Source organism: Vitis vinifera, chromosome 3 (genome assembly GCF_030704535.1).
Source record: "Vitis vinifera cultivar Pinot Noir 40024 chromosome 3, ASM3070453v1".
Classification (NCBI taxonomy): Eukaryota; Viridiplantae; Streptophyta; class Magnoliopsida; order Vitales; family Vitaceae; genus Vitis; species Vitis vinifera.
In genome coordinates this window covers 1,178,605-1,201,320 of record NC_081807.1, presented here as the reverse complement: position 1 = coordinate 1,201,320, position 22,716 = coordinate 1,178,605, and the positions used below count along the sequence as shown (strand labels likewise).

The 22,716-nt window shown below is 34.5% G+C and overlaps 3 protein-coding genes and 2 long non-coding RNA genes across 6 annotated transcripts in view; 2 read left to right on the top strand and 3 right to left on the bottom strand.

Annotated features, from left to right (window-relative positions):
• The window catches only part of LOC100262288 (probable disease resistance RPP8-like protein 2), a 135,040-nt gene that overhangs the window by 26,920 nt on the left and 85,404 nt on the right, over nt 1-22,716 (top strand). The window lies entirely within an intron of this gene.
• On the bottom strand, nt 4,528-5,947 carry LOC109122361 (uncharacterized). Its single transcript, XR_002029753.2, has 2 exons — nt 5,719-5,947; nt 4,528-4,765 (listed from the first exon to the last, which is right to left on the bottom strand). It is a non-coding gene; the product is annotated as an uncharacterized LOC109122361 (long non-coding RNA).
• On the bottom strand, nt 6,620-10,839 carry LOC132253551 (uncharacterized). Its single transcript, XM_059735755.1, has 5 exons — nt 10,535-10,839; nt 10,343-10,434; nt 8,941-10,238; nt 7,731-8,821; nt 6,620-7,490 (listed from the first exon to the last, which is right to left on the bottom strand). The coding sequence occupies exons 1-5, from the start codon at nt 10,837-10,839 to the stop codon at nt 6,620-6,622; spliced, it is 3,657 nt and encodes a 1,218-aa protein (XP_059591738.1).
• Nucleotides 11,256-12,530, bottom strand: LOC132253530 (uncharacterized). The gene is made up of 2 exons (XR_009465359.1): nt 12,448-12,530; nt 11,256-11,494 (listed from the first exon to the last, which is right to left on the bottom strand). It is a non-coding gene; the product is annotated as an uncharacterized LOC132253530 (long non-coding RNA).
• LOC100852508 (putative disease resistance RPP13-like protein 3) lies at nt 17,598-20,603 on the top strand. The gene is made up of 3 exons (XM_010649407.1): nt 17,598-17,917; nt 18,040-18,819; nt 20,525-20,603. Exons 1-3 carry the CDS (start codon nt 17,598-17,600, stop codon nt 20,601-20,603), a joined length of 1,179 nt encoding a protein of 392 aa, XP_010647709.1.

Below are 22,716 nucleotides of genomic sequence, written 5' to 3'. Positions count from 1 at the left end.
ATAGTGCTTGCGAAGTAGTTCAGGTACACACTTTGACTCTTTTTTATGACCATGATTTGATTTTCTAACTTGACATGCTAATTCTGAAATCACCCTAGCCTACCTAGGTACCATAAATCAATTAATTAATTGTTACATTCCCTTCAACTTAGTCATTAGAGACCTCTTTAGGGCTTAGAGGGATGCTACATTTTAAAGGTACCTTTCTAATAGGTAACCTGATCCCCTAACCAAGACTCGGGTTTTTCAAAGACACGTTTTTCCGAAAACTATGGAGTTACTTCTTTAAGGATTTTATTTCTTGTTTTATTTTCCCTTTTAAAAATAAAATAAAATAAGTGGCGACTCCGACTTTTCCAAAACTAATTTTTCACCAAAATAAAAGCGAGTCTCTCCGATTGAGTGGGGACGCACATGAAAAATGCGGGTCCACAACTATGCATCGCTATTTCTCTCACATGTTTTTTCAATTTCATCACTCTTGCACATTTGATAGGTGTTAAATGCATGTGAAGAACCAATATATATTTGAAAAATAAAATAAAACCCATACTACGAAAATAGCAGTACCATTAAATGGCTGCCCTACTCCATTGCTTTTGAACTAACTAGAACTTTAAGTTTAAATATATAGTGGAAAGTTAAAACAATTCAAATTATCTCTCTTCAACATTGTAAGGATGATTTTTTTTTTCCAAATTTTTTATTGTTCTTTTTATTCCACTAACATGATTTGTTTGATTTTTCTATTCATTTTAGTATCTCTATAAATGGTGAGATTAGATTTCAAATTTATCACGAAAAAGGTAAGTCTAGAAGTCTGGAATTCACTTTTACCCTGCTTGATTGTTGGGGTGTATAAATGCATGTTTTGTTCCCTTACTTGGATGTGATTTCTACCAAGCCAGCGTAGTAATTATGGCCAAGTATAATTGCTTATGCTTCTGCATAACAATTAGGGATGCTAGAGAGAAATCCAAGATCTTCACTTAAATTTCTCTTTAGCTAATGAATCCCACCTCAGAACCTATTATTAGATTCAACAAAGCAAGGTTTTTTTTTTTTTTTTTTTTTTTTTTTTTTTTTTTGCCAAATTAAATAACTTCAGCTTTTATTGAAGAGAAATCAATTACTTCTATAGTTTTTAGTTTCCTAACAAACATATATTACTTCTTGTGCTTTTACTCTAATCGCATAAACCAATTGAAAAATGAAAATTGCCAGTTTAGTGAAATTTTTTTCATTATATATGAGATCCTTGCTACAACTTTGTACATTTATGGATGTTTAGTTTAGGTACCTAAAAGTTGGCCATGTGATACTTTGATTTGTGTTGCAACAGGTTAAACAACAGAAAGTTCCAGGCAAGTAGTTGAAAAATTAGCCAAGTTTTTCAATGATCTAAGACATCCTTGTGGCTAAAATCACATGATGTATGCCAAGTGAAAGGCTAAAACTTGTTGGCTCTCTTTTTGTCTATTGTCATTGTTTATAATGTATGTTTGATATTTGCAAATAGATAATTTCAGCATGCCAAACATGTTCGATAACCTGAAGATTATGTTGCAGCAGATTTGCCTAGGGCTTCTACCTCATGCTTGATTCCATGATAGAGTGATTGAAAGGAAACATAAGGCCATGCTATTAAAATCTCATGTATTATAGTTAGCAATGTCTACTTTCAGTGATGGTCATACTAAGGTTGAACATATTTATATTGTATCTAAACTAAAACCAATTTGCTTATAAGTTTGTTGAATCAAATTATGAGATCTTTTTTTGTACAATTATATGTATATTAAGGGACAATTAGGATGACGTATTTGAAGGCTTTGCTTGGCATGCAAAAGTGTTATTGTCATTGGTTTGAAAGTGGTAGGTTTGGGCTTTTTGCACTAGGTGATATAATTTTTTTAAAAATCAATCCATTAATATAATTGTCTTTTTTAAAAAAAGAAAAAAAATGTAAGTTCAACAGTAAAGAAGTGAACTTATCTTGTATAACTTTTCAAAGTAAAAAAAATGAACTCATCTTTTTAAATGACAATTTTAATGTAAAAGTGATTTTTCATTTTTTCAAAATATGAGATCAATATAAAAAGTAAATTTTGTTCATCATGAATGAGTAGTTTCATATAATGGAAAATAATTGTTTTGGGATATGCTATCTTGGAATTCAGAAATTGAAGTCATTCACCATTTTTTTCATTTTTGGTAATAATTTTTGCTAGTACATTTTGGCAAATGCTTCAAAGTGCTTAGGGTGCTAGATTTGGAAGGTTCGGAAATTGAAAGCCTACTAAGTATAGTTGGGACACTAATTCATTTAAGGTACTTGAGATTAAGGCATTTTGGTTTAAAAATGCTTCCACCATCTATAGGCAACCTAAGGAGTTTGAAGACTTTGGATATGAACAATCTCAATTAAGTGAGAAATGTGATATGGAAAATGAAAAACCTGCGATATCTTTATACAGAGGGGCAAAGGGATGATGGCCCATTGCAAATTGATACCTGTAAAATCTTTAGACAATATTAAGCATAAGGTTCAAGCAATAGAGCCAAAATGATTCAAGCAAGTTAAGTACTTGTCTTGAGAAGTTGAAATTAGAAGGAAGATATGGTATAGAAGAGGTTAGGTTTTCAAATTCCATTGCCAAGCTACATTGTCTTAAATCCTTTGTTCCTTAAGACATCGGAAGGGACATCGGAAGGGTCTATCATTCCATCATTTGCTATGAACTCTTGGCTCCATTTCTCTAAGTTGGAAATGAAGGGACACATGCAAAAATTGCTTGAAGCCCTTCAATTCCCTCCAAGTCTCATCACTAGAATGTGATTCTATGCTCGTTTAGGAGAAACTTCTAAAATTATTGATTCTTAGATTAAGGGCAAACTAATACCTTGGAAAGGAAATGCAAGTGTTAGTAAATGGGTTTTCTTGACTCAAGGTACTCAACTTTTGAAGTTAAAAAGATTGACCAAATTGAATATAGGGCAAAGTGTGATGTCATGGCTTACACAGTTATAAATTCTCTCAAAAGTGCAGATATAGGGATTTAAGGGGCTTCTAAATCTATTAGAGCTAAACTTTATGATTATAGCTATTTTTTCATTGGCATGGTTTTCGAGAATCAAGGGGGTTATCTCCACTCACAAGCTTCTTCCTTGGATGTTACAAGGTACCTGCATTCATCAATCTATTTTGAATCCCTTGAACTACCAATTTTGTTAGGGTTAATTTCACCCTCTTCCCTTAAGGTTTTGATTAAATATATTTGACTCTTCATTGATTTGAAATTTCATTAAATATCCCCCTTATTTTGAGTGATAAGAAAAGTGAGTAAAATAATAAAAATGATAAGGGAGTTATTTGATAAAATTTCAAACCAATAAAAATTAAATGTATTTAATCAAAATCTCAAAAGAAGTGAATGATATTAACCTGTCTTATTATACAAAGACATTAATTATTTAGTACTCAACACGTAAGAAAGAGCTCTTGAGCAAAACTTTTTTTATATATCATTGGCACTCTCCTTTTTTTTTTTTTTTTTTTTACATCAATGGATGTAAAAAATGTGGTAAACATAAAAAAGTAATAAAATTTGCTCATAAAAGTAGTAGCATTACTGTCACTTATTTCTTGAATTATCTTGTAAGGTTAATATGATTACTCATGCTTCATTTTCTAATACTATTTTTATTTTATAATTTATAGTATACTTGAAAATGAAATACTTGTTAGGATTTTGTATTTTCTTCTTGACATTTGGAAGGATTTTTTTTAATTTTTTTTTATTCTTTTTCATTCAACTATTTTTTTAATTTTATTTTTTTTTCAGCATTATTGACAATGAAAATATCCCTGGATTTTGGATATACTGTGAAAAAGGTAAGCTTGAAACTCCCTTTTACCTTAGATGATTGTGGGGGCGTATGCATGTTTTCGTTCCCTTACTTGGATGTGATTTCGATCAAACCAGCCTAGTAAATGATGGCCGAGTATCATTCCTAGTTCTTCTGCATAACCCTAATGATGCCAGAGGGGAGCCCAAGATTCCTTTTTTATTTATTTATTTATTTTTTTTATTGAACTTTCTCTTCAGAACCTAATATTAGATTCAACAATTTTTTTTGGTGGTGAAATATTTAAATAACGTCACCTATTGATCAAAGAGAAGTTAATAACTGCTATAGTTTTGAGTATAATTTCTTTAACAATCGTATATTACTTCTTATTTATGATTATACTCTAAACGCACAAAACAATTGAAAATTGCCAGTTTAGTGAAATTTTTGTTTCAGTATAAATGTGTACTAATGGCTGAGATCCTTGCTACAACTTTGTACATATATTGTCACGACCCAAATTCCGGGCGACCCAAAATTTGACCCATGACCCCAGATCAAAGGTTTGACCCTAAGGGTTCCTACTATTCCACGTTGGCAGTTAACCAAAACACTCTGGATTTTTTTTTTTTTTACATCCCACTAGAATTCTCATAAACCTCAATATCCCCAAACTACTCAAAACAACAAGATTAAATAAATATTCATTATAGTCCAAAATAAAGTTCACAATTAACAACTTTATCAAAATAAAGCTTCATAACAAGCCCATGAGTCATAATTACTAAAACAAATCCCAAAATCCAAAAAGAAACACAATAATAAAAAAATGTCAAGCTCCACTAGGCCGCTCCAAGAGTATCCTGAAGTTCTCCCTGCCCCACCTGTGGATCCTCAGGAGAGATATCTGCATCTAAAAATGTATAACAAGGAAGGGGTGAGCATTTCCACATTGCTCAGTAGGGTGCCTAGCACCCAAGGGGTTAAGGGGATTACTATGTTTCAAAGAATACGGAAAGGACACTTCAACACAAAAGGAACAATTCAACAATATCAATCAATCACATAGTTTAATATATGATATTATACACAATTTCACAATATTCAACAATTACATGAATGCACATGAACGTGTGACACACAATCATACAGTGCACTATTGTTCTCGGGCTTTCACCGAAGGATACGCGTCCGCACCCAAATACACTCCCCATTCGGAGTCTTCCCGGGGTAAACTTTTGGGTCTTTCACCCTAGGGATCTCTCTCCCTTCTTAATTTGCCCCACACGGGCTTCCACTTCTCATCTCTATTTCATTCATTTATTTATCTTTTTCACATAACCATGATGCAAATGAATGCCACAATTCTAATGTTCCTCAATAATTCAACAATCTCAACATTCCCCAATAGTCCAAAAAAATAATTTCACACATTACAATTTCCGATAATATCCCAAATAAATATTCAAAAAAAATTGCATATCAAAATCTTGAGATTTTACCACACTTACAAAATTTTTCAACCATTATAACAATTTCTAATATCCAAAATTAACTAACTATTTACCCTAAAATTTTCAAAAATATTCTAACCAATGCCTAAAAATTCACAAATCATTATATTTTAAATTTAACCCAAATTTTGGAATTTTCCAACCCATCTAATAATTTTTTTACATTTCAAAACAATTAATTATCAATCAAAATCAATTTCCCGAAATTCCAAAAATTCCAAACAAATTCCAAATATTCTAGAAAAATTCATACAACACCTATAATTCCTAATTAACTCAAAATGACAATATCTACAATTTTTTCTCAAGGGAAAAACATAAAAATTTAAGTTTTAGGGTTAGGGTCCCCTACCTCAGATCTGAAAATTTAGCCGTTAAAAACAAAATCAGCCACCGCAGGGTTGTTCGTCTAGTCGAATAGAGTACTTCCTCCGAATTTGGGCGGAAACAGAGATCGTTTGGCCGTCCAAACGGCCGATCAAAATTCCGGCGAGTGCCCTAATTTATGCACAGTAACCTCTCTCTCTCTCACCGCCCCTGCGTGCTGCAATTCTCCTCCTTTTCCTTTTTTTTTTTTTTTTCTTTTTACTAACCATCCAGCCACACAAGCCTGGCCCAAACTTCAAAAGCCCAACCCATTTTTTTCTTTCTTTTTATTAACAGCCCACTAGGCTTTTAAAAGCCACCAGCCACTTAAGCCCAACTCCATTAAATTTTTTTTCTTTTACAACCCATTACCTTAACAACCCATATTCAAAGCCCATTGAATATATTTATTTTATTTCTTTTATTTTATTCTAATTGTTTTATTTAATTTTCAATTCATTTTTTTTTCATTTTAACACACAATTTTATTTATTAACACCAAATAAAAACTAATTTTCTCAATATTATTATTCATCAATTTAATTTAATTAATTAATTTATTTTTCTTAATTAATTCTAATTAATCTTAATTTATTTATTTTTCATTTTCGTTTTTGTTTTTCGTTCCCGGAAATTTCCAATTTCTAAAATCCTAAGAATTTTCTATCCTAAGGCTGACATGGCATAAAATTTTCAACTCGTTTAATTGACCGACACAATAAAACGAACTTTACCAATCCGAAATTGACACGTGTTCTCCAAACACTTTTCTTTTTGACTTTTCAACCATCACACAAAATAAGAATTTTTAGACTAAAATTGCTAACGTGGCATAAAATACCCGGTCATTACATCCTACCCCCCTAAAAGAAATTTTGTCCCGAAATTTAAACTAGCTTACCTTTAAATTCGTAGAAGAGTTGCGGATAATGTCGTCTCATTTCTTCCTCAGGTTCCCAAGTGGCTTCTTCTATCCCATGGTGTTGCCACCACACTTTGACTGCAGGAATCACCTTGTTCCTGAACCTATGCTCTCCAGCTTCCAGAATTCGTAAAGGTTCCTCCACATAAGAAGTATCTTCACTAATCTGAACATCTTGCAAGTCCACTACCCAAGTTGGATTTGGAGTACATTTCCTTAGCATCAACACATGGAAAACATCATGCACAAGGGACAACTGTTGAGGCAAAATTAACTTGTATGCCACTGGGCCAACTCTCTTATCAATCTGAAATGGTCCCACAAACCTAGGGGCTAACTTCCTCTTCTTCCCAAATCGAAATATGCCTCTTCGAGGGGACACTTTTACAAACACCAAATCCCCTTCCTCAAACTCCAAGGGCCTTCTCCTTTTGTCTGCATAACTTTTCTGTCTATCTTGGGCAGTCTTAAGTTTTTCCTTGATGAGTTGTATCTTCTTTGTAGTCTCTTGGACAATCTCAGGTCCCAACAAATGACTCTCACCCATCTCTATCCAACATAAGGGCGATCTACAAGGTCTCCCATAGAGTGCTTCATAAGGTGCCATGCCAATACTAGATTGGTAACTGTTGTTATAAGCAAACTCTGCCAAAGGTAAGTAATCTGCCCAATTTCTTCCAAAATCCAAAACACAAGCCCTTAACATGTCTTCTAAGATCTGGATCACTCTCTCTGATTGACCATCTGTCTGAGGGTGAAAAGCGGTGCTAAAATTCAGTTGGGTGCCCAAAGCCCTTTGTAAACTCTGCCAAAACTGAGAAGTAAACTTAGGGTCCCTATCAGACACTATAGATACAGGTATCCCATGCAATCTCACAATCTCTTGTATATACAACTTAGCCAAAGAGTTCATGGAATCAGTAGTTTTCATGGCTAGAAAATGAGCTGACTTAGTAAGATGGTCCACAATCACCCAAACCCCATTTTTCTTGCTTCTAGTTCTTGGCAACCCTATCACAAAGTCCATAGTGATATTATCCCACTTCCACTCAGGTATAGGTAAAGGTTGCAATAACCCTGCAGGCCTCTGGTGTTTAGCCTTCACTTGCTGACAAATCTGACAGTTGGCTACAAACTGAGCAATATCTCTCTTCATCCTACTCCACCAAAACTGTCTCTTTAAGTCTTGATACATCTTAGTATTCCCAGGGTGGATGGTATACTTCGCCCTATGAGCATCTGCTAGAAGTTCATTTCTCAACTCCACATCTTTTGGCACACACAATCTCCCTTTGAACCTCACACTCCCATCTTCATACATAGACCAATTTTCATCTATCTCACCTACTACCAACTGGGTTTTAACCTTTTCTAAAAACTCATCATGAACTTGGGCCTCCACTATTCTCTGGATAACCATTGGTCTAGCTGATATGCTGTACAAGCATGAACCACGTCCTTCCTGACTAAGACATAGCTCAAAGTCCTCAATAACTGCATGCATCTCAAACTCTCTCAACCCCAAGCTAGACAACTGGCCATAGCTCTTTCTACTCAAAGCATCTGCTACAACATTCGCCTTCTCAGGATGGTAATGAAGGGCAAAATCATAATCTTCCAATGTCTCCATCCATCTCCTCTGCCTAGAGTTCAGATCCTTTTGAGTGAAAATGTATTTCAAACTCTTATGATCAGAGTACACCTCAAACTTCTCTCCATACAAATAGTGTCTCCAAGTCTTAAGGGCAAACACCACTGCTGCAAGCTCCAAATCATGTGCTGGATAATTCCGCTCATGCTGCTTTAATTGTCTTGAGGCATAAGCTACCACCTTGCCTTGCTGCATTAGCACACACCCTAACCCCACTGTGGAAGCATCACAATAAATTGTAAACAACTCTCCACTAATAGGAGCAGTTAACACTGGAGTAGTGGTCAATTTCCGCTTCAACTCTTGGAAAGCATTCTCACACTCCTCATTCCAATCAAACTTCACCCCTTTTCTAGTCAACCGAGTCATTGGTGCTGCAATTCTAGAGAAGTCTTCCACAAACCTCCTATAATATCCAGCCAACCCCAAGAAACTTCTAACCTCAAATACATTGGTAGGCCTTTGCCACTCCTGTACAGCTTCCACCTTTGAATGGTCTACTGCTAAAACTGATGCCTTCTCAAAGTTCCAAGGGTGATCACCAAATGCTGCTTATGCTCCTCCAAACTCCTAGAGTAGATCAAGATGTCATCCACAAAGACAATCACAAACTGATCCAAGTAAGCACGAAATACCCTGTTCATTAAATCCATGAAAGCAGCAGGGGCATTAGTTAGCCCAAAAGGCATGACTAAGAACTCATAATGCCCATATCTCGTTCTAAAAGCAGTTTTAGAAACATCTTCTTCCCTAACCCTCAATTGATGATACCCAGTTCTCAAGTCAATCTTACTAAAATACTTTGCACCCTTCAACTGATCAAACAAGTCATCTATCCTTGGAAGAGGATACTTGTTCTTCATAGTAACTCTATTCAACTTCCTATAGTCAATACATAACCTTAGTATACCATCATTCTTCTTCACAAACAACACTGGGGCTCCCCATGGCGATGTACTTGGACGAATAAAACCCTTACCCAACAATTCATCTAACTGAGTTTTCAATTCTTTCAACTCAAGAGGGGCCATCCTATAAGGGGATACTGAAATAGGATCAGTTCCTGGGTATACTTCAATAGAGAAATCAAACTCTCTATGCGGTGGTAAACCTGGTAACTCATCTGGGAATACATCCTGAAACTTCCTCACCACTGGAATTTCTGTAATGTCCTTCTGGGCTTTCTCCTTACCACGAAGGCAAGCTAGGAAATTTATTGATCCCTTCCTCAACACATACTGATAGCACGGATCGGACTGCGAAAAAGGCAAACTAACACACTTCCCTCCAACAAAACAAACCTTAAATCCCTTTGGCAAACAAAATATTATCCTGCGGCGATGACAATCAATAACCGCTCTATACACTGCCAACCAATCCATTCCCAAAATAACATCATACCTAATCATATCCAAAATCCTCAAATCCACATTTAGTGCTCTATCTGCCAAGGTAATAACACACCCCTTGCATATTCTATCAACTCTAGAGTTCGTACCCATAGGAGACTCAATAAGTAACAAATTCTCTACCCTTTCCGATTTCAACCCCAATGCATTAGCACAAGATGCAGAAATGAAAGAATGAGTTGCACCAGTATCAAACAAAACACGCACCCAAGTACTATATACCAAAATCATACCTTCCACCAAAAGGGCGTTCTCATCTGGCTCTGTTGGGGTCAAGGCAAAAACTCTTCCTGCTGCCGGCCTTCCCCTACCTCTAGCATTCGACCCTTGAGAAGAACGGGTCTGACTCGTAGTAGTTGTCCTGGTTCCCTGCGCTGCTGGGGGTAATTGTGGCATCTGATAGTAAGGCAACTGAAACTGAGGAGGCTGGAAAGACACTACTGACTGTTGCTGAGAACTTCCCTGAGACTGAGGTCGAGCCTGCTGTGTGCCTCGCAATGGGCAAGCCCTCCATAAATGGTCTCCTGCTCCACAACCATAACATACTCTATTAGCAGCCACCCTCTGAGCAATCTGCCCCTCTCCTGCATAGAACGAGGGACGCCTCTCAAACTGCTGAGTCCTCTACCTCTGCTGTGGCCCCTGGGAACTTTCCCCCATTCTTTGTTTCCCTTTTTTGTCCCCCTTTTGCTCTCGAATTTGGTTGGTTTCGTCAATGTCCTGCTCCACCAACAAAGCCCTCTTAACCAACTCAGAATAATCTCTTATTGCCAGTGGGACTAATCTGTTCCTAATAGCAGGCCTCAACCCCTACTGGAACCTCCTAGCCTTTTCTCCTTCCTCACTGATCATCCCCAAAGCAAAACGAGACAACTCTGAGAAACGTGACTCATACTCCAGCACTGACATGGTTCCTTGGATGAGGTGCTCAAACTCCATCCTCTTGGCATGCTTAGCCACTTCCCCAAAATACTTGCCTAGGAAGATTCTCTCAAATTCCTCCCAGGTCATAACCTCAGTGTCATACACCCTTTTCATTGATTCCCACCAGAAATCAGCTTTGTCCACAAGCATATATGTTGCCAGACCTACCCTTCTTTCCTCAGGTATGTCCAGTCCCACCATTTCAAGTTTAACAAACCCTAATCCAACCACATTACCAAGGTGAGCAAAAATAAATTTCCCATATACACACTTAACAACTTCAACAATTATCAAAACTTTCACTTTCATACGCTCTCAATACATAATTCAATTAATCATCAACTTGATAATTAACACATACAAAAATCATAACATCACGACACACATAAACACCCACAAACATTGATCCCAAGGTATTATTGCAACCTTGGCTCTGATACCACGCTGTCACGACCCAAATTCCGGGCGACCCAAAATTTGACCCGTGACCCCAGGTCAAAGGTTTGACCCTAAGGGTTCCTACTATTCCACGTTGGCAGTCAACCAAAACACTCTGGATTTTTTTTTTTTTTTTTTACATCCCACTAGAATTCTCATAAACCTCAATATCCCCAAACTACTCAAAACAACAAGATTAAATAAATATTCATTATAGTCCAAAATAAAGTTCACAATTAACAACTTAATCAAAATAAAGCTTCATAACAAGCCCATGAGTCATAATTACTAAAACAAATCCCAAAATCCAAAAAGAAACACAATAATAAAAAAAATGTCAAGCTCCACTAGGCCGCTCCAAGAGTGTCCTGAAGTTCTCCCTGCCCCACCTGTGGATCCTCAGGAGAGATATCTGCATCTAAAAATGTATAACAAGGAAGGGGTGAGCATTTCCACAATGCTCAGTAGGGTGCCTAGCACCCAAGGGGTTAAGGGGATTACTATGTTTCAAAGAATACGGAAAGGACACTTCAACACAAAAGGAACAATTCAACAATATCAATCAATCACATAGTTTAATATATGATATTATACACAATTTCACAATATTCAACAATTACATGAATGCACATGAACGTGTGACACACAGTCATACAATGCACTATTGTTCTCGGGCTTTCACCGAAGGATACGCGTCCGCACCCAAATACACTCCCCATTCGGAGTCTTCCCGGGGTAAACTTTTGGGTCTTTCACCCTAGGGATCTCTCTCCCTTCTTAATTTGCCCCACACGGGCTTCCACTTCTCATCTCTATTTCATTCATTTATTTATCTTTTTCACATAACCATGATGCAAATGAATGCCACAATTCTAATGTTCCTCAATAATTCAACAATCTCAACATTCCCCAATAGTCCAAAAAAATAATTTCACACATTACAATTTCCGATAATATCCCAAATAAATATTCAAAAAAAATTGCATATCAAAATCTTGAGATTTTACCACACTTACAAAATTTTTCAACCATTATAACAATTTCTAATATCCAAAATTAACTAACTATTTACCCTAAAATTTTCAAAAATATTCTAACCAATGCCTAAAATTTCACAAATCATTATATTTGAAATTTAACCCAAATTTTGGAATTTTCCAACCCATCTAATAATTTTTTTACATTTCAAAACAATTAATTATCAATCAAAATCAATTTCCCGAAATTCAAAAAATTCCAAACAAATTCCAAATATTCTAGAAAAATTCATACAACACCTATAATTCCTAATTAACTCAAAATGACAATATCTACAATTTTTTCTCAAGGAAAAAACATAAAAATTTAAGTTTTAGGGTTAGGGTCCCCTACCTCAGATCTGAAAATTTGGCCGTTAAAAACAAAATCAGCCACCGCAGGGTTGTTCGTCTAGTCGAATAGAGTACTTCCTCCGAATTGGGCCGAAACAGAGATCGTTTGGCCGTCCAAACGGCCGATCAAAATTCCGGCGAGTGCCCTAATTTATGCACAGTAACCTCTCTCTCTCTCACCGCCCCCGCGTGCTGCAATTCTCCCCCTTTTCCTTTTTTTTTTTTTTTTTTTCTTTTTACTAACCATCCAGCCACACAAGCCTGGCCCAAACTTCAAAAGCCCAACCCATTTTTTTCTTTCTTTTTATTAACAGCCCACTAGGCTTTTAAAAGCCACCAGCCACTTAAGCCCAACTCCATTAAATTTTTTTTCTTTTACAACCCATTACCTTAACAACCCATATTCAAAGCCCATTGAATATATTTATTTTATTTCTTTTATTTTATTCTAATTGTTTTATTTAATTTTCAATTCATTTTTTTTTCATTTTAACACACAATTTTATTTATTAACACCAAATAAAAACTAATTTTCTCAATATTATTATTCATCAATTTAATTTAATTAATTAATTTATTTTTCTTAATTAATTCTAATTAATCTTAATTTATTTATTTTTCATTTTCGTTTTTGTTTTTCGTTCCCGGAAATTTCCAATTTCTAAAATCCTAAGAATTTTCTATCCTAAGGCTGACATGACATAAAATTTTCAACTCGTTTAATTGACCGACACAATAAAACGAACTTTACCAATCCGAAATTGACATGTGTTCTCCAAACACTTTTCTTTTTGACTTTTCAACCATCACACAAAATAAGAATTTTTAGACTAAAATTGCTAACGTGGCATAAAATACCCGGTCATTACATATATGCTTGCTTACTTCTAAAAGTTGGGTTAGTGATACTCATGACCTGTGCTGCAGTAGGTCAAACATTAGAATCCTCTAGACAGGCAGTTGAAAATTTAGCTTCCTGCCTAGAACGTGTCAAGAAACTTACGCAGATAGAGAGAAGCTGAATCATGGCCACTGATCACACATGGTTAAATGAAGACCATGCAAACCCTTATACACCACTCATCCAAGGCATGCAAGCACTTGTCAAATACTCAAGCCCGAAATCACATGATGTATGACAAGTGACAGGCTAGCTTGTTGACTTTTTTTTTTTCAATTATCATTGTTTGTAACGCTGAAGGATTATGATGCATATGTTTGATCTCTGCAAGCAGAGCATGACTCCTACTACAATTTGTGTTTGTGAATGAATAGTTTCGAATAATGGTAAGTAGTTGTTTTGGGATATAAGACTAGAATTCTCCTATTTGTGTTTGTGAATGAATAGTTTCGAACATGGTTCTTTTTTTCAAGTATTGCTTACTTGCCCAATGACACCAAAACACAGGGAATTTAGAGAGTTAAAAAACAGGGGATTTTGGCACTGGGTTGAGTTTGACTAACTGAAACACTTGATGAAGATGCTACTTCTTTCCAAAAAACAGTTTTCTTGAAGGGGATGCAGTGCTTTCTACAAGATGCAATGCAAGGCAACACAACCAAAGAGAAAAAATGATGGGTGGTTTTTAATGCAGGACTTGGGGCATCGGCAAAACTACTCTTGCCAACAGGGTGTGCAATGACATTATTTATTGCCATGTTGCTGTATATTATATTATGGGTAAATGCTCATCAAAATTAAGTCCAGTTCATGCATCTCTGCCCTTCACATAAATTACTTTTTCCCATCCTTTGATTTAAGGAATCTCAAACAATCTGCATAACTTTTCCAATTCCCCAAATGCTATGTAAGAACACATTATTGCGCAAGAAAGGTGTTTGATTCCCAAAATGAAAGGAAGCTCCATGTTAGTATTAAAGGAAAGTGCTACCTAGGGGTTCGATGACTCAATCAATTAAGAGAAGGTCAATATGTGGTTTTTTAGAATCACTATTAATCAGACTCCTAGTACTAATTGAAAATATTGATAATCAAACTTGGTGTTGGGTTAGATTTAGTATTAATTGAAAATATTGATAATCAAACTTGGTGTGATTGGCTTCTAATCTACTCAACCCATCCAAATTGCAACCCCAAGTCTTAATTTTTTCAAGTAAAATATTTATTTCATTAATTTTACTAGTGAATATTAACCAATTAGATCTAAAGTTGGTTCTTTTTTCATTATTGTAAGATGATATGGTAGTTAAAAAAAAGGGCTTTTATTTCGGTATATATATATATGTATATAAAATATAAAATAGAAAATAGAAAATAATATACTTTCATTTGCAATTTTTCGAATTTGGGGTCAAAATGACCCTTTTATTAAAAAAATTGTAACATATGGGCACTTATTGAAACTTATGTTCAAAATGGCTTCTTTAGTGCCACGTAGGTGCCATGTTATTGAATTTTTTTTTTTTTTTTTTGTCATTTTAGTTGAAGTCGCAATTGGCAAATGAGACTTCATTTTTGAACTAAAGCCGCAGTTGGCAAATGAGACCTCATTTTTGAACTGAAGCCTCATTTGCCAACTGCAGTTTCAGTTAAAAATGAAGCCTCATTTGCCAACCGCGGCTTCAGTTCAAAAATAAAGTCTCATTTGCCAACTGAGGCTTTAGTTAATTTTTTTTTAAATTTAAAATTTATTTAAAAATTATTAAATTATAAATTGAAATTTAAAAAATATACTTAAATAATAAATTATTTATATTTAAACTTAAAAATCTACTATTACTTCAACAAACATAAATTGATAAATAGAAGATATTATAAATAAATATTTTTATTTATTAATAAATTAATAAATTTTAAAAAATAATGAAGTGCTAATATTTTATAACTTAAAATTAATTTGATTAGATAAATTGTTAATAATTTTAATTATTTAAAGAAATTGTGGCTCAACCTATAATCACTTTGTTATGGGTTTCTAAATGAAATTGTGGATCATCCATGTTCACATTCGATCCTAATGCTTTCGGGACCCCCATGTGAACATGTGAACATAGAAGATAAATATAATATCTTCTATTTATCAATTTATGTTTGTTGAAGTAATAGTAGATTTTTAAGTTTAAGTATAAATAATTTATTATTTAAGTATATTTTTAAAATTTCAATTTATAATTTAATATTTTTTAATTAAATTTTAAATTAAAAAATAATTAATTAAAACCTTAGTTGGCAAATGAGATTTCATTTTTGAACTAAAGTCGTAGTTGGAAAATGAGGCTTCATTAGTTCAAAAATGAAGCCTCATTTGGCAATTGAGGCTTCAGTTCAAAAATGAAGCCTCATTTGCCAACTGCAGCTTCAACTAAAATGATGAAAAAAAATATTTTTTAATGACACAATGCCTACGTGTCACTAAAGAGGTCATTTTGAACATAAGTTTCAATAAGTGCCTAGATGTTACAATTTTTTTTTAATAAAGGGCCATTTTGACCCCAAATTCCAATTTTTCTATCACCTTTGTAGCATAATAATAAGAATGATGATAATAATAATAATAAGTTTTCAATTATTTGAATGATTATTTATGGGAACATGAATAACCAAATGATCTTGAAAACTACTAGCTAATGATGTTGCTGCATATTATATTATGGATGATAATAATAATTATTAAATTTCAATTACGTGAATGATTGTTTATTGGAACGTGATGCAACCAAATGATGTTGAAAACTATTAGTCAATGATGTTGCTGCATATTATATAATGGGCGATGACTTAATCAAAATAAAGTCCAGCTCATGCATCTCTGGCATTCCTCTATAACATGGTTTTGTCAAACCTAGAAAACTTGATCTGCATGGGCACTTTCTCCTTGTCATTCCCCTAGAGATTGTCATTCATCAAGGGGAGTAAGAAACTGTGCATCACGATGGAAATTAAGGGTTGCAGTTTCTTTAATTTTCTGTAAGAAGAATTAGTAACCAAATTGAGTGGTTATGATAAATCAAGATAATGACTTAATAATTTAATTCAAGTTATTAAATAGATTATGTATATTTTGGTAAAATACGGGTTAACTTCATTCATCTTTTATGAGATTTTAGTTAAATATACTTGGATTTCATTGGTTTGAAATTTCATTCGATATCTTCCTTATTTTGAGTGATAGAGAAGATAAGTAAAAATAACAAATGAAAATGATAAATTAAATATTTGATAAAATTTCAAACCAATGATAATTTTGTGTATTTAGTCAAAAACTCAAGTGAGGTGAATCAAATTAATTTGAAAAAATAACTTAATATCATGACTTAAAACTAAAAATAAATTTAAGTATTCAGTCAAAATATTTAACTTATTCTTAAGTTTGAAATGTTTTTTTTTTTAATTACCTCAATTGCATATATTTAGTAAAAATATATTTTACAATTATGACTTCACATCCATGGTAAATTTTTTATGGCAAATATTTTGTGATTATCTTATGCACATACAAACATTTTCAAAATGAGGGAAGTGACTTCAAAAAATACACTTTTAATTTTTGTTTGGAAAGTGATTTTAATAATAGTTTTGAAAGAAATTATTGTTCTTTAATATTTTATAAAGCGAATCTATTTGAGAATTTGAAATATGCTTACCATATTTTTAAAATTTTTAAATATATTTTAAAAATAAATTTTATCCGTCATGTTTTATTTTTAATCACTCTCTATATTTATATAATTATTTTTTAAAATATTTATTTAAAAATTAATAAATAAAAATAAGTAAAAAAATGCTCTTTTAAAAACATTATATTTTTTGTTTTTAAGAATAGAAAACGCTTTCTATTATTTGATTGTTTTGTTTTGTTTTAGTTTGGATAATAAAAAATTGTTTTTAAAAACATTTGCTTCTTGGAAGAAGCGGAGAAGAAGCAAGAAGAAGATTTAAGAGTGCGCAACTGGGTTTCCGAAATCCGTGATGCGATTTATGATGTTGAGGACATCATAGACATGTTCATCCTGAAGGCATAGTCCCTGAGAACAGACTACTTTCTCAAGCGTGTCTTCAAGAAGTTGATAAACCGCCATAAAGTTGGCAAGAAAATTGAAGACATCCAACTGACCCTCCAAGACATCTCAAATAGGCGGGAGGCTCTCGGAATAAAAAATACTGGAGAAGGAAGAAGCGGTTCGGGTCCAATGTTGCAGAATCTAAGACGCTCCTCTCCTGGTGCAGAAGAACGTGTCATCGTGGGCCTTACAGAGGAGGCAGATAAGCTAGTGAAGCAGCTCACCGCAGGAGACCAAAGGCGCCGCGTGATTTCTTTGGTAGGAATGGGCGGCATAGGCAAAACCACCCTTGCCAAGAAGGTCTATAATCATGAAAAAATTGTGGAACACTTTCCAGATTGTCGTGCCTGGATTTATGTATCCCAAGATTGTGGACCCAGAGAGGTTTATATGCAAATTATTAACCAGGTTTCTGCACCAACTAAAGAGCAAGCAGAAATGATAGAGAAGTATGGAGAGAACGAGTTGGGGGATTTCCTTCACGATCATTTGAAGGAGAAAAGATATATTTGATAGTTCTGGATGATGTATGGAGGTGTGCTGATTGGGATTTTCTTGCAAAAGTGAGCAGCAACGATCCTGATTGCCTTGGAAATGTTTTTCCCGATGGGAGTAACGGCAGCAGATTACTTCTTACAACTCGATATAAGGATGTTGCTTTGCATGCCGATGCTCGAACTATTCCCCATGAAATGCGGCTTCTTTCGAAACAACAGAGCTGGGACTTGTTTTGTAGGAAGGCGTTCCTTGATGCTGATACCGAGTGCTATCCTCCAGATTTGAAGGAACTTGGGGAAGAGATGGTGGACAAATGTAATGGTTTGCCATTGGCCATCGTTGTATTGGGGGGTTTGGTGTCAAGAAATACGTCACATACAGAATGGAAGCAGGTGCACGATAACATTAGTGCATACCTTGCTAAAGAAGGCCAAATGGGAGTAAAGGCAATGCTAAACCTGAGCTACATCGACTTGCCCCATTACTTGAAACCGTGCTTTCTTCATTTAAGCCTCTTCCCAGAAGATTATGTGATCTCCTCAAGAAAACTGCTCCTTTTATGGACTGCTGAGGGTTTTGTGCCAGAACAAGATGACCGAAGAATGAAAGACATGGCTGAGGTTTGCTTGAATGAGTTAATCAATAGAAACTTGATTCAAGTAGTGAGAATGAGTGTTAACGCAAGGGTTATGGAATGTCGGGTTCATGACCTTGTACGAGAGTTGGCTATTGAAAAGGCAAAAGAGCAAAACTTCATTGGAACTAATATCGCAGATCCTCTATCCCCCTCCACCAGTTTATCTCTCTTTTCACCTAAATCCCGTCGACGAAGTATTTATTCCGAATTTGAGAGGTATGCTTGCATTGAACATTTAACTCCATATCTTCGCTCTCTCTTATTTTTCAATTTGGGGAAAAATTGTAGAGCATCACAACTAGATTTCATTGCCAAATGCTTCAAAGTGCTTAGAGTGTTAGATTTGGAAGGTTTAGAAATTGAATGCCTACCCAGTATGATTGGAGAACTGATTCATTTAAGGTACTTGGGATTAAGGCATACTGGTCTAAAAATGCTTCTACCATCTATAGGCAACCTAAGGAGTTTACAGACTTTGGATATAAACAATCTTAAACAAGTGCCAAATGTGTTATGGAAGATTAAAAACATGAGATATCTTTATATTGAGGGGCAAAAGGAGGATGTTCCACTGCAAATTGATACGTTGCAAAATCTTCAAATTCTATCTGGCATAACCTTCAACCAATGGATCAAGAACAATTCCGGCAACTTAACTTGTCTTGGGAAATTGAAATTAGAAGGAAGGTGTGAGGTAGAAGGAGTTGAGTTTTCAAACTCCATTGCTAAGCTACTTAGTCTTAAATCCTTGTACCTTACGACATCAGGTGAGTCCAGCATTCCACCCCTTGCCATCAACTCTTGCCTCCATCTCTCTAAGTTGGACATAAAGGGATACATGCAAAAATTCCCTAAAATCCATGAATTCTCACAAAGTCTGACACAATTGACATTGGAAGCATCCAGGCTAGATCGTGATCCTATGGTTGTTTTGGAGAAGTTGCCAAAATTGTTGACTCTTAGATTAAGGGCTAAGTCATATCTTGGAAAGGAAATGCATGTATTTGCAAATGGGTTCCCTCAACTCAAAGTACTTCAACTTTTTGAGTTGAGGGAATTGAACAAGTTGAATATAGAGAAAGGCTCAATGCCATGGCTTATGCAACTACAATTGTATTTTGAAACAAAGTTCTCGGGACTTGATGAGCTGCAAAATTTGGTGGAGGTAAAAATTGCGGTTTCCTTGTTGAAAACTCTTTTCTGGCACGAAATGGCTAGAATTCGTCTTTGGGATCGTACATGGTAAATAACTTCACCTATCTACTTTGGCTCCCTTCAGTTACCAATTTTGTTATACCTCAATATATTGGTTATATAATTAACATATAAGGAGTTCTTATACTGAATTTTTTTATGTCACTGATCACTCCCCCCCCTTCCTATATGAATGAATGTAAAAAATGAGTAAGTATAAAAAAGTGATAGAATATATGTTTGTAAAAGTCTAGAATTACTACCTATCACTTATTTATTGAATTAACATGTAAGACCGATATTATTATTCATGCCACATTTTTTAATTATAATTTTTTTAAAATAAATTTATAGCATATTTGAAAATGAAATACATGTTGGGGATCTTTAAGACCATATTCCCGCCTCTTTAATTTGTACACATTGAGCCCTATGCCGTTCTCTCTCTCTCTCACATTTTTTTAGTTTCATCACTTTTGCACATGTAATAATCTTAATTGCATCTACCAATTTAAAAAGCAAAACAAATGCAAATGTTTTTTTATATATCCAATCCATACTAGAAAAATAGCACTGACATTAACTTTCCAAATATAAAGTAAAAAGTTCAAATAACTCAAATTATATCTGTTCAACATTGTAACGTTGATTTTTTCTTTTTAAATTATTATTATTTTGTTCTTTTTATTCAGCTAACATGTCTTATTTGGTTTTCCATTTATTTCAGGTTATTCGGTACAAATATGGTTGAAATTCAGTTTTGCCGTCAAAAAGGTGAGCCTGGAACCCCCTCTTACCCTGGATGATTTTTGGGTGTGTATATATGTTTTTATTCCCTTAGTTGGATGTGATTTCAATCAACCCAGCCGAGTAGTTCATGGCCAAGTATTATTCGTAGTTCTTTAATTTGCATAACAATGATGCCAGAGAGAAGCCCAAGCTCGTATACTTACTATTAGATTCCTAGTACATGTACGCGTGTTTACTTCAGTTACATAAAAAGTTGGACTAGTGATACTCAGACATGTGCTGCAACAGGTCAAACATCAGCGAGCTATAGACAGGCTGTCAAAGAGTTAGGTTCCTTCCTAGAACGTGGAATCCACAAGAAACCTATGGGCCGGGAAAGAGGAAAGCTGAATCATGGCCACTGATCACACATGGTTAAATGAAGACCAGGCAAGTACTTGTGAAATACTAATGCCCAAAAATTATTGGATGGCTAAAATTTGATTGGCTCTATTTTTCTCAAATACCATTGTTTGTAATGGGAGGATAGCAGAAGGATTATAATGCATGTTTGATCTCGGCAAACCGAGCATGACTGAATCAAGCTATACCATCCATTTATGATTGTAAAACCCCTACTACAAATTGTATTTGCCAATGAATAGTTTCGAATAATGGCGAGTAGTTGTTTTGGGATACATCCAGAACATGAAATCCCTTCACGGCACAGAGAGCTCTGCTTGGAGTTCTACTTAGTTGAAGAAACTCTTGAATGAACGTACTGAATTATTATATATTCTTATTTATGACTTTTATTATATGTAGTATCTTCCTGCAAGTTTATTATATTTGGAAAGATGCTTTTTTGAAGGTCTTTTTAGATATTTGCACCCGATTTCCAAATTGGGCTGATTGTAGTGCTTGAAAACATCAATGAGATTTCTTCTTGTTTATCCTTTCAAGCTTGGCATTGAATCCTAAAGATCTTGTCTCAGTAATTCATCTAAGCATTATTTCCATGTGTTTAATGCAGTAGTCTTATTGGAAAGTGTCCTGCTTGTAATGGTTGTGAAGCCAATCTTGTTTTAGTCAATGGTTTAACTTTCCTTAAAAATAAGTCAAATAGCTAGTGTCGTTACTTATCTTTTGGACCCCTGTTCCCTGGACTAGCTTTTTTGGGTATTGCAAATGTAAGTTTTTAGATAAGTCATATTTTTTATATTTTTAAATATATTTTAAAAATAAATTTTATTAATAATATTTTATTTTTAATCACTCTCTATATTTATATAATTATTTTTTAAAATAGTTATTTAAAAATTTAAAAATAAAAATAACTAAAAAAATGCTCTTTTAAAAACATTATATATATATATATTTTTTAAGAATATAAAACCGCTTTCTATTATTTGATTGTTTTGTTTTGTTTTAGTTTGGATAATAAAAAATTGTTTTTAAAAACATTTGTGTAGATTGATGTTTTTCATTTTATTAAATTTCAAAGGGCATGCATTTGGAAAAAAGTGGTGAGTTGGAGAAAAATCAATATCGTTCTTGATGAATATAACATTAGAAATTAAAAGCGGTGCATGTGATGAATCTAAACGCGGAGGGAAGGTAATGTAAATTAAAAAAACATCCGAAGTCCTTTGCATCTCCCATACCTAACGAGTAAAAACCCCACTTGGCCAGCTGTGGCTTTCTTTGCTGGCAGGTGAATTGTCAGTTATTGACTTATTATGTATGGGAATAAATGACGTTATTTATTGCCATGTTGCTGTATATTATATTATGGATGATTGCTGATCAAAATGAAGTCCAGCTCATGCATCTCTGCCATTCACTTCCCATCCTTTGATTCAAGGGAATCTCAAACAATCTCCATAATTTTTCTAATTCCCTAAATGCTATGTAACAACAAATTATTGCGCAATCAAGGTGTTTGATTCCCATAGTGAAAGGAAGCTCCATGCTAGTATTAAAGGAAGTTCGATAGCTCCAAAACTTGAGTATTTCCTTCTTGAGAGAATCAGTTCCATCCAAAGTTAAGAGGGTCGGTGAGAGAACACTACAATGGCGACACAGGCTGTGGTTTCCTTTGCCGTTGAAAAGATCGGTGACATGCTCATTCAAGAAGCAATTTTCTTGAAGGGGGTCCGGGGGAAAGTCGATAGGCTGCAGAAAGATCTA